The 12,516-nt window shown below is 36.9% G+C and overlaps 1 protein-coding gene across 1 annotated transcript; it reads left to right on the forward strand.

Annotated features, from left to right (window-relative positions):
- Positions 1-751: 751 nt before the first annotated feature.
- LOC145059400 (protein AGENET DOMAIN (AGD)-CONTAINING P1-like) lies at positions 752-3,018 on the forward strand. Its single transcript, XM_079007250.1, has 4 exons — positions 752-1,359; positions 1,710-2,198; positions 2,305-2,771; positions 2,962-3,018. The coding sequence occupies exons 1-4, from the start codon at positions 898-900 to the stop codon at positions 3,008-3,010; spliced, it is 1,467 nt and encodes a 488-aa protein (XP_078863376.1). The 5' UTR covers positions 752-897; the 3' UTR covers positions 3,011-3,018.
- Positions 3,019-12,516: the final 9,498 nt, after the last annotated feature.

The following is a 12,516-nucleotide window of genomic DNA, read 5'->3' on the forward strand; positions in this document are numbered from 1 at the left end:
GTATAATTTATTAATTTTTAAAAAGAATTAAAAATTTTGGTTATATTTGCAAATTTCTCAAATGAAATTGAATATATCTTCCTATTCTAATAAATAAATAAGTTTATTCTCCTATTAATAAGTGTCATAATATTAGAAATCATCATTAATATTATATGTCATATGTAAACCTATTAATTCACCATTTTAAATTTTAAATTTTCCACCCTAATTACATTAAATTAATATTTGATAATTGATTTTTCGTTTCAAATTTCAAATTTTAAATTTTACACTCTAATTACACTAAATTAATAACAAATAACATTAGAAATCATCATTAATATTATATGCCACATATAAACCTATTAATTTTCCATTTTAAATTTTAAATTTTAAAATTTCTACTCTAATTACATTAAATTAATATTTGATATTGTTTTAAATTTCACACTCTAATTACATTAAATTAATAATCTTAGAATAAAAAATAATATATATATATATATATATATATGATATAATTTCATGTATTTATTTAAATCAATGATTATAAGTTTATATAACTAAAAATATTCTTTAACTAATAACTTATTTAAAATAATTAATTAATAATTTTAAAATTTAATTAATTAATTTTATAACCCTGATTTTCATGACCTATAAGATAATATTTTATAAAACATTAGTTACCGAAAATAACCCGTTTTAAAATATTCACGAAACAACACCAGTACACCACGTAGCCACCTCACCCCTGGAGGCATACACGGTCATCCAAGTCGCCATTTACGGCCATGGACATCATCACATTACTGCTGGAGACTGATTTCTTTCTCCCTTCCACTTCCTACTCCTAAATTTTCTCTCTAGGGTTTATAGGTTTCTCTCTCCTAGGGTTTTACACCACGGTAATCAATGTCTACTCACGGCAGCTGCAACCATGACTTCAAAAAAGGTGACGAGATCGAGGTCCTTAGAAAAACCGACGACGGTGACGTTCCAGTCTGGTTTCCAGCAACCGCAATGAACTCTCCGTCTCCGGAGGGGACTCTACATGTGAAGTTCACTACCTTATATATGGAACGGTACAGTAAGGATGGGAAACGGAAGAGAAAGAAAATCAGGGATTACGTCAACGTAATTGACGGAGTTAGGAGGCCGGTGACACAGGCGGAGCCACACCGTAGCTTCGCTGTTGGGGAAGAGGTGGAGACATTTCACGAGAATGGGTGGCGGAGGGGTGAAGTGAAGGAAGTATTGGAGAATTCCATGTATAAGGTGGTGATTGGTGGTGCGGTTGAAGTAGTGGTGGAGAAATCGAGGGTTAGGGTTTATCGTGATAGATCTTCCTTTCCTTCTACTCTTGATCCACCACAGGTAATAACACCAAACCATTATTGTTCTCTGTAGTTCACCATTTTCATTATGTAGATTCCATTTATGTTTTACATGTGTATGTCCAATCCAAGGAATGAAATCCTATTCCTTCTCGATCCTAGAATTAGGATTTTGGTATTCAACAAGAGAAAGGAGACGAGAGGAGTTTAATGTGCCGAAGTTTCCTATTTCACATTTGAGTCCATGGCCAACAATGGCAACCTGAGCTGTCGATAACTTGATTAACTTCCTGTTATGAAGTACGAATTAGGTTATTTATTTATGCTTACATGTTACAATCAATCAAATAGATACACATATTGATGTTACCCTATGATGATTAACCACAGGAAAAGTCATCTCATCTGGTTTTGCAATCCAACAAAAGAACAAAGTTGAGGATAGTATGTAAATCAAGAAGTTTAAGACCTGATCCCTTCCCAAATGGTACACCAGTGGAGGTCAGAAGCTATGAAGAAGGGTACCAAGGTTCCTGGTATGCTGCCATGGTGGTCGGGTCAATAGATGAAACCAAGATTCTGGTGCAATATGAAACCTTAAAAACAGATGATGAAATGCAACCACTTGTGGAAATGGCGGATGCTTCAAATGTAAGGCCTCTTCCTCCAACAATCCATCGAATGGATCGTTTTAAGATGCATGAAGAAGTGGATGCATGGTATAATGATGGATGGTGGGTAGGTCATGTTTCAAAAATTCTTGGTGGATTGAAGTATGCTGTCTACTTTTGGATAACCAATGAGGAATATGAGTTCCTACATTCCGAGTTAAGACCTCATCAAGAACTGATCAATGAAAAATGGGTTGCTTCTTTCTTGGTAAGTCTAGCATTCAATATTGTTTTTTTTAACATTGATTGAGGTAACTTTTTAATGCATGTATATATAATGTAGTATTAAATTAGGTTACTTTGAGTGTATGCAGAGACCGAAACTTTTGGAAAAACCTCCCCGACCTGAAAAAGTAAAATTACAAACAGGTGGTGGAAGAACATTAATGGTAGGTCTTTTACGGGGGCTGAAAGTAGAAATAGCACACGGTGAAAACGGATTTTTAACCACCTGGTACCCTGCAGTGATTCTAGGCCCGGTAAATAAAGGTAAATACTTGGTGGAATATCGGACACTGAAAACAACAGATAATAATGGGCTTTTAAAAGAAGAGGTTGATGTGATGTCCATGAGACCTTGTCCACCTATCATTCAATCACCCAATCAATTTCAAGTAAATGATCGGGTCGATGCTTGGGATTTCAACGGGTGGCAAACGGGTCAAGTTTTTAAAACCATGAAGGAGTTTAAGTATGCGGTTTATTTTTGGGCAACAAAGAGTGTGGTTGAATACAGGCATGACTATCTGAGGCTGCATCAAGATTTCATTGATGGTGTATGGTATAATTCCCTTTGTTATGCATTTTCATATAAAAAAAATAACAAAATAATCTGCAAATGCCCCCGACTTATGGGGCAAAATGCAACAAATACCAATGTACTTTTGTTTATTTGTGTAATGGAACATCCGACTTTGATGTGATGAAAGTAGGTTGCTATTTCTTACGTTTAAGCTGAATTCATGTTTCAGGAATCACGGCTACAAGCAACGTAAAGGAAGATGGATGCTTTTCATGTAATATTTGAAAATTATGTTAGAAGTTAAGTTGTATATTTTTGTAAATTTGGTTCTTGAAAAAGGCTAAATATCTTATCTTTAATCCAAGAGTTGGAATTTAATGAGTTTGATAGCAACTACTTTCCTTGTTTTTACCATTGTAGGCAATTTATTTTATTTTGTGGTTGGATCAAAATACGTATGAAATGCTGATATCCGTGAGTGAAAAAAAAAATGATGTTATAAGTGAAGAGAGACGTGAAAGAAAACATAAAGGGGAGATTAGGGTATTGGCTTGAAGCGATGATTAAAGACTTGACTAGAGATAGAGGCTTGAACTAATGGTCTTTCGGGTTGACAAATGGCATGGCGGCTAGTAAATACTATCCATCCAATCGTTCTTTAGAAAAAGTTTTTCTAATTCTTCTCTCATTTTTCTTTTATTATTATTATTATTATTATTATTAGAAAAATAAAATATCCTCCTATATTATCCTTTCTATTTTATCTCCTATATATTCAACAATTAAAATGTTTAATTCATTATTTTTCTTTCCTCATGCAATCATTTGATTTTGACATTTCTTATGATCCGGCGAATAGGAGGTGTTTTGTAGGAAGATATTGAACCTCTTATTATTATGATTGTCGTCATCCTCGTTGTTGATTGGTACAAAAGCCGCACTATGATGGTAAGGCGCGTATTCAATGCCATGCTTTGAAACACCGATTCAAGCCATGTATTTGTTGGGTTGAAAATATCGAAACTGAAGTTGGCATTTCTGAAGACTAAAGTATTTTATGCTTAGTGGTTGACTTAGTATATTTTTGAATGTTGTATTTAACCGTTATAAATAGTCTTTAGCTTAGTTTGTCTAACTGAAGCTTCCTATGTTCCAGATCTACATCAATATTGGAACTTTCACTAAATTACTTGCAATTTATAGTTTGATTCATGATTCTGAATACTATTCCACACATGTCATTTTATATTGGGATCCAACAAGTGGTAGATCTAAGCGAATTTTGCAAAAAACAATTAGAAATGACGAATTTCGTTTATGAATGTCATTATGTTCTTTAAGTTTTGTAAGTTTTCTAAAGTAGAAATGAAATATCTCTTGTATTTACAAAATCCAATCTAGATTCAAAGTTTTTGTTTAGAGTTATTGTTCTCTACACGTTCTTTCTCTAGATTTGTTCTTAATTCATGTTTGAGAAGTGAAGTAGAAGAAGATATTCAACTTTTGTTTTGAGATTTGTGCTCATATGAGTTTCTCTCTCTAGAAATCTCTCTAGATCTAATTTCTCTTTTCAATTCTGATTTCTTGTTGAAGATTTAATGGACGTGTCAGAGTTTTTAACTTCCATTAGAGCACCAACCAGGATTAAAGATTACATATTCAAATTTTCATCTTCAAAAAGAATAGCCGTTGGATGTTCCTTGTGAATCTCTGTTGTAAGATGCTATTGGGGTGTATAATCTCTATGTTGATAGGAAGATATATGATCACACAAAGTATAAGTATGGTAAATATAGCTATTATTGGTTACAAATTGATGAGAATTTATTAAGACAATTTCGTATTATCAAAGTTCAGATGTATCTGGAAAATAAACAACAAAAATTAGAGATGGAAAGAGAAGAAAAAAAAGATGTTATGAGAAAAGATTTTTGTGTTTCTGAAAATTCAAGTGTTCTTAAACTTCATAAAGATATTCATGAAGATATTCTTGGTGTTCATGATGTTCTTCATGTTTCTGAGAAAAATAAGACCCCTGATGCTTTTGTTGAGGGGGAGTCTTGTGTTTTAGCAAATTCATGTGATTTAGAAGTTTTACACTCCGAATTTGTTGTTTCAAATGGTGAATCTCAAAGCAAATCTCCTGGAATTTTGAAAGTGAAGGTGTTAAGTGTAAAGTGTTAGTAGATGCTCTACGGGAACTCAAATTGACGATTCTTCATGTTCTAATAATTCTTTTAAAGGTATGGTGTCTTACAGAAAGCTCATCATTTAAGATGTTCAAATGTACCAAATTCAAAATGTTTGTGAAACGCCCCAAAAATACGACCCAAAAATTTCGTTTTTCAACATAACCAAAAACCCTAATCTGAGTGTCATATCATAAAACCATACATGATGTATCTCAAAATAAAAATAAAACACTGTGCGGAGAACTGTATCATATCCATATCATATAAAAAATCAAGAACTAAATCAACTCCCAGGATAAAAGCTGAAGCTGTGGTGTGTGCGATGCCATCATCCCGAGCTCTTCCCTCTGCTGGTGGAAGTACCTGAAACCAAAACTGAAACTGTAAGCACGAAGCTTAGTGAGCTCCCCCAAACTACCACATACCAAACAATAACATATCAAGCACATACTGGGGCCTTGCCCCCTCCATCGGACGAAGTCCGAAGCTGACTGACGGGGACCTTGTCCCCTACATCGGACCGAAGTCCGAAGCTAACTGACTGGGGCCTTGCCCCCTCCATCGGACCGAAGTCCAAGCTGACATCGGACCGAAGTCCGAAGCTGACTGGGACCTTGCCCCCTACATCGTACCGAAGTTCGAAGCTCTCATCAGACCAAAGTCCGAAGCTAACTGGGACCTTGTCCCCTACATTGAACCGAAGTCCGAAGCTGACATCGGACCGAAGTCCGAAGCTGACTGATCATAGCATAAACATATCACTGACATAAACACACATAATCCTATCTGAGCCATGAAGGCGACAAACATACTAACTACTGCATCGGATCGAAATCCGGATACTACTGCTAGCTAAACGGGCCGGCATTGTGGCCTTAGACCCGTTCCTACTGAAAGGAAACTCACCTCGTGAACTGGCTGTTGAGTGTATGGCTCTGGAAGCTAACTGCTGCTGCTCCGGTATCTCCCCAGCTCAAAGAGCTCTTGTTTTCCCCTTGAATCTCTGCTCTGGAATCCTTCTCCTTGCACCTTTCTTCTTCTCCTTCTTCAAGCCTTCACAAATGCACACAAGATCACTAAAACAAACACTCAAGATCGAATTAGGGTTTTCTCACAGCTTTAGAGGGTGAAGGAGGCGAGATTGGGGGCTATAAGGTGGCTTAAATAGTGGGCAACCCGGGGATTTAGGGTTTCTCCCAGACGGACAGACTCGCCGAGTCCAGAATATGGACTCGCCGAGTCGCCAGCTAACACGTGCTCGAAATCCCGTCCCTACTCGGCGAGTCAGGCTATGAACTCGCCGAGTCCCTTTACAAAACTTCAAAATAAATACCAAGGAATCATCATACCGGGAACGGGTCGTTACAGTTTGGGTAGCAAAAGCTTATGGTGCTCAGATTACAAAGTGTGATGAACATTTTCGTATTAGAAATTCAGTTTTGAAGCCCCGAATTTCGAAAAAGAAGAGGAAGAGTAAAGTCAAGAAAAGTTGTGTGCCTAAGCAAAAGTCTTATAATGTTGTTATGAATTCAAATTTCAAAGCTAAAAATGTTGAAAGAAGACATGTTTATCGAATTCGTTCTTATGGAGGTGTTAGAAGTTGGAAAAAAGAAAAATGGTTTCATGGTCGGTACAATGTGATATTTAATAATTTTTGTGTTCCTATCAAAGAGCCAAAAATGTCATTTTATTCTCAGAAGTATGAAAATGGTTCTTTTATATTTAATTTGTATTTTTCTAAAGAACAAAGGATTTGCAAGGTATCTTCTCTAATTTTCAATCTCAAATGGATTCCTAAAAAGTCTTAATTGATGCATCTTAATTGGGAAAATAACCTAATAGGATAACATAGTTATCGTTTTGTACTCGTTTATTTTTTATTTTTTTCTTGTAAAATAAGCCTTTTAACTTATTGTTTTGTACATATGCAATATTTATGACTGGTTACTGCAGGTTATGAGCGACTACTCAAGGTTAACTTGTCAGTTTGTATACATTTAGTCCTTATTGTTTGTTTTTTTTTTTTGTTTTTTTTTTGCAAAATAAGTCATTGGTTTTTGTACACATACAATCCTTATGACCGATTTTCCTTGGATTTTGTTCATATGATATCTTACGTGGGATAATCACTCATACATGACTTGTCTCCCACTTATATTGGTCAAATAATGTTGGTGTCTTAATTTTCTCCAAGAAGAAGATGTCTTTGATTTCTGTTTTGTCTATCTCCATAGCAGACAACGAGATTCTTTATTATTGCTTTCTCCCAACTCGAACTTGCACTTTCAAGATAATATAACACCCTGAAAAAAAAGTTTAGCGTCTTCCTTAATTCCTTGGTTTGTCGATTTTGATCATTTTTCAGCAAATAGGTTTTTGTTCTTTTCAAATTGACCCTTAATTTTGAAAATGAGTTTGCAGTTGTTAGAGAGGAGGTTTACTGTCTCAACGACCTTGAATCACAAAATACTAAAAGCCTAGAACGATTAGGGTTCCATTGCGAGGACTAAGGAGACACGTCACACACTTTTATTATTCTATTAATTTATCAATCACTAATAACTTAACAAATTGCATCCCCAATAAACTCTCATGTAAATAACTTTTATTAATTTATGAACGTGGACATCATCTCCAACATTTGAAATCATTATAGATAATGTATTTTTTTCACATGATGTAGATCATTCAATAATGAATTTTGAACATATAGATCTAACATTGACTTTCCAGATGAGCCACGCATGAGAACATCTCGTTAATGATTGTCCTACATAGAATGCCATGTGAACAAAAACCTGAAAAAACTTATCATAATGACTGAATGTATATAAAACCAACGACTTATTTTGCAAAAATAACATTAAGGACTAAATATGTATACTGAAAACTTAATCTGGAATAGTCGGTCATAAAGACAAAATGTTTATAACAACAATAAATTCAAGAGCTTATTTTATAAAAAAAATTAATAAGGACTAAACATGTACAAAACAATAACTATGTTCTCCTATTAGATTATTTTATCCATCTTAATTTGAAGAGGATTCTACCGAAAGAATTTTTATCAACTATGATTATTGAAGATTTATAAGGAATTGTTATGGTGATATTAGCAAATTGTGTTAAAGAATCAAGGTTTACTGAAGAGCAATTTTTGATGCAGTAGTGATTCAAAATTACATATATAGTCCTCTCATTATGATCATATTGGCAAAATGTATTTGCAAGAAACGTGTGTTATCATGGAGTAGCAAGTGGGTTTTTAAGAGCACAAATGGCTTGTATCTTTTAGAAAATGTGTGCAGCTGCAAGGCTTAGCGAAGTGGTTTTGGAGTCTTGGCAAAAGGCGATGTGGACTCGGTGAACACACTGGCCCACCAATTAGCTCGGCATGCCGAGTTCGGGGGCCAAACTTGGTGGGGATTAGCCGATGAGAGAGAGGTTGAGATACTCCATTTTTAATTTTTTTTTACCTTTATATTTTCAAAAATTTCAAATTTTACTTTTTTTAACCCTATCTAAATACTACCACATTTCATACCACATTACATTCTTCAATTTTTCGTTCAAAAACTCTTATTTTTGTGAAAAATAATTTCCCATTCAAACTTAAGAACTCTAAAAAAATACAAAAAAAAGACACCAAAACACACAAACTCAATCTCACATTCATCACCTACTTTCATTCAAAGTCAAAGTGATCGACCTATTTATTCAACTCCTAATTTCCATTATACCAATACCTACTATCCATATCATATCCAAAACCAACCTCAAATGAACTTCTTATCTCAAATCCAATCATAAATGGAAAATGACTTCAACCCATTTGACCATCTTTCCGACTTGCCAATCCAAACCCAAACCCAATTCCAAACTCAATCACAACCCGAAGTCGTACTCGAAACGAATTCGGAGCCGAAAGCGATTCGACAACGACCCAAGTAAAGTAAACAGGAAAGACATCTCCACAATCATGGACTATGGAGGAAGAAACGGCGTTGGCTCGTGCCTGGATAGATGTTTTTGAAGATACGAAGATCGGAAAAAACCAAGACTTGCCCACTTTTTTTACGAAAAATTACTAGGTGTTTTCTCGCAGAAATGAATCGTGGAAACTATAGGAAAAACGATCAAATATAATCGAAGTGGGGAAAAAGTAAACAAAGTTGTGCTTAAGTTTAATACAGTGTTTTCGACTGTGAAACGACAATGACAAAGTGGTGCAAATGGCGAATCAATTTTGAAAAAAGCTCTAGCATTTTTACGGAGTAAAAAATGGGCAACTTTCAAATTTCTTCTTATGTTAAATGTCGTGAAGATTTCAAAAAAGTGGCAAGATATCGAAAGTTCAGAAACGTTCACGGGTGGTTCTTCTAAAAGAACTGAAACTTCCGAAACAACTCATAGCCAATGGTCTGATGCGCATGATAGGATTGAATCAATGAAGAAGAGTCTCTTGAGGTTCCAAGAGCCACTTGTTCCATGTGAAGAGACCAAGCAAAGCGAAAGGGAAAGGCGACGAAAAATGGTTCGGGTGATATCGAGCATCTAACAACCAAAATGGACAACTTGAAGTTGACGTTAGAACAATTCTTGGTGGTCGCACAAGAGAAAGAAAAAAACCGTGTCATGACGATCTTAACAAGAAACACTAGCAAACTTATTGGACGTGAAAAGGAAATGATGTTAAAAGCCAAAGTTAAGATTGCGAAAAAATATAATATCTAGATTTTCTTTATTTAAATTTCTATGTTTTATGTCTTAAATTTCTAGGTTTTATGATTTTAAATATTATGTTGTTTTTTGTTGTGTTTTAATTTTATTTTCTAGTTTAATGAAGTTTTAGGTTTTATAAAAATGATTTGTTTGAAATTTTAATTTTTAATATTAATTTTTTTAAAAATATTAGCATGACAGTCCACGCCCTGTAAATGACAAAAATATGAAGCAATATGACAAATCCTTGGTAGCGTTTACGTGGACTGTGGCAAGCCTGAGGTATTTGATGGATCAACCAAATCTGAACATAAGGTAGCACCGGTGATTAGATGTGGTGAAGGTTTATGATTGTGAGATCCTTTACCATCCGAGGAAGGCCAATGCGGTGACCGATGCTCTCAGCAGCAAGGCGGTTATGGCTCCAATGATGGATATTTGTATGAGGATGATAGTGATTACTTTACTCATGGAGCAGATTCGAGAGGATCAGGTTGAGGCTATGAAGGAAGAGTACTGGAAGAGTGAATGCATAGTGGATCAGGTGACTTCCTTCGATTATGATAGCTGATGGTTATTGACTCTCCATCGGAGGGTGTGGGTTCCTTATTGGGGTGGTGTGCATCAAGTTCTGATGGAGGAGGCGCACAAATCGAGATTCTCCATTCACCCCGAGGCGACGAAGATGTATAGAGATCTCTGTCTTGATTATTGGTGGACTTGTATGAAGCGTGATGTAGCTTGGTATGTGGAGAGGTGCTTGACTTGCAGGAAAGTTAAGGCCGGACATCAGTGGCCTCACGACAAGATGCAACCGTTAGACATTCCCGTTTGGAAAAGGGAAGAGATTACCATAGATTTCATTATGAAGTTGCCTCGGACAACGCGCAAAGTGGATTCTATTTGGGTCATTGTGGATCGATTGACCAAAAGCGCGCATTTTATTCAGATTTAGAAGAGTATCTCTGCAGAGAAGTTGGTCGACATATACATTAGGGAAGTTGTGGCACGACATAGGGTGCCTTTTTGTGATGTTAGATAGGGACGCCCGGTTTACTTCCAGATTTTGGAAGAGGTTCCACGAGGAGTTGGGTACCGGCCTGTATTTCAGCATGACCTTCCATCTGCAGACTGACGGATAGAGCGAGCGGACTATCCAGAACTTGGAGGATATGCTTCGGGCGTGTGTATTGGATTTCGGTGGGAGTTGGGATACGTATCTCCCTTTGGTGGAGTTTTCGTATAACAACAGTTATCATGCCAACATTGATCGACATCCATTTTGAGATGCTCTATGGGAGGAAATGCAGGACCCCAATATGTTTGGCTAAGTTCAGTCAGCGAGTCATGGGGAGTACCGAAGTGGTACTTAAGACTATCGAGTTGATTCAGTAGGTTCAGGGTAGACTCCAGATAGCTCAGAGTCGGAAGAAGAGCTATGCCAGACAAGAGACGATCAGATCTAGAGTTCCAGGTTGGGGATATGGTTTTCCTGAAGGTGACACCTTGGAAAGGTGTCATCCGATCCAGGAAGAGAGGCAAGTTAGGCCCCAGGCACATCGGTCCTTTCAGGATTTTGGACCGGGTGGGCCGGGTTGCTTATCCTTTGGATCTTCCCAAGGAGCTTAGTTAGATCCATAACATGTTTCACGTCTCTCAGTTGTGGAAATATTTAGTGGATGATTCTGCGGTGGTTCCGTTGGAGGATATTCAGGTGGATGATCGCCTGAATTATATCGAGAAACCGGTGGCGATTCTTGACAGAAAGACGAAAACCTTGAGGAACAAGGTTGTTGAGTTGGTGAAAGTTCAGTGGCAGCACCACAAGGGTTTAGAATGGATGTAGGACTCAGAGGATGATATTAGGGAGCACTACCCAAAGTTATTTGGGGCAACAGAATTCGAGGAAGAAGTCTAATTCAAGTGGGGGAGAATTGTAACATTCGAGATTATTTGGTATGTTCTTTTAGCCCTTATTGTAAAAATTTCTATCATTTTAGTTCCTAGCTAGTACGCTAGGCGTACTCTATGAGTACGCTTAGCATACTAGCTCATTGATGGATCGTGGATGCACTCACGTACACGGGGCATACGTGGGAGTATGCAGGGTGTACGTAATGCAGGGGCAAACCCTAATTTTTAGGGTTTGTGCCCTATTTAAACAACTTAAGACACCCTTGTACCTCCTAATGAAGAACCTTCATCTCTCTATACCCTAAGATCGAAACCCTAATTGTCATTTGTGAGATTTGAGCTTTAAAGTGAGTTTTGGTGAAGTAGTAGAAGAAGAAGAACACTTGGAGGTTGCTTTGGAGTGGCTTGAGCTTGTAAATCCAAATTCATCTTCATCTTAGCAAGCCATTTGAGGTAGAAAGCTCTCATCTTGATGGCTCTTTATGCTAGATCCAACTTAGGGTGTTATTTGTGCATTTTTGGGTCTTTTAAGCCAAATTTGAGATTATGATCTAATCCTGAAGCCATGGTGTAACAGCCCGAAATCTAGGTTAGCTTCATGACCCTTCTATTTTGGAGAGTTGGCAAATTAGTCCCTTAAAGTTGAAAGGTGGATTTGGTGAGTACGCTGGGCGTACTGGGGTGTACGCCGCGCGTACTTGCGCGCTTATTTTGTACGCGGGTTCATCCGGGTACGCTGGGCGTACCCAAGGTTACGTCGGGCGTAACCGGCCCAGATGCAAAACCCTAATTCCTGGCCTTGCACTATAAAAGGAACATGTAGTCCTTTGCCCTAGCCACCTTACACCCTTGAGTGAGTCCTTGAAGAGCTGAGATTCGTGCTTTAGCTTGTGTGTGTGTTTGTGAGCTGGGAGTTATCTTTTCAAGGTAAAGAAGGAGAAGAAGGAGCCATTGTT

The sequence above is a fragment of the Lactuca serriola genome, chromosome 6 (genome assembly GCF_051521515.1).
Source record: "Lactuca serriola cultivar US96UC23 chromosome 6, Lser_US96UC23_V15, whole genome shotgun sequence".
Lineage (NCBI taxonomy): Eukaryota > Viridiplantae > Streptophyta > Magnoliopsida > Asterales > Asteraceae > Lactuca > Lactuca serriola.

What these genes read in the sequence shown, in the direction of transcription:
- LOC145059400 (XM_079007250.1), top strand. Translation starts at nt 898, where the DNA reads ATGTCTACTCACGGCAGCTGCAACCATGACTTCAAAAAAGGTGACGAG. An exon ending in CTACTCTTGATCCACCACAG is followed by an intron (nt 1,360 to 1,709) that starts GTAATAACACCA and finishes GATTAACCACAG; the next exon opens with GAAAAGTCATCTCATCTGGT. An exon ending in GATTTCATTGATGGTGTATG is followed by an intron (nt 2,772 to 2,961) that starts GTATAATTCCCT and finishes TTCATGTTTCAG; the next exon opens with GAATCACGGCTACAAGCAAC.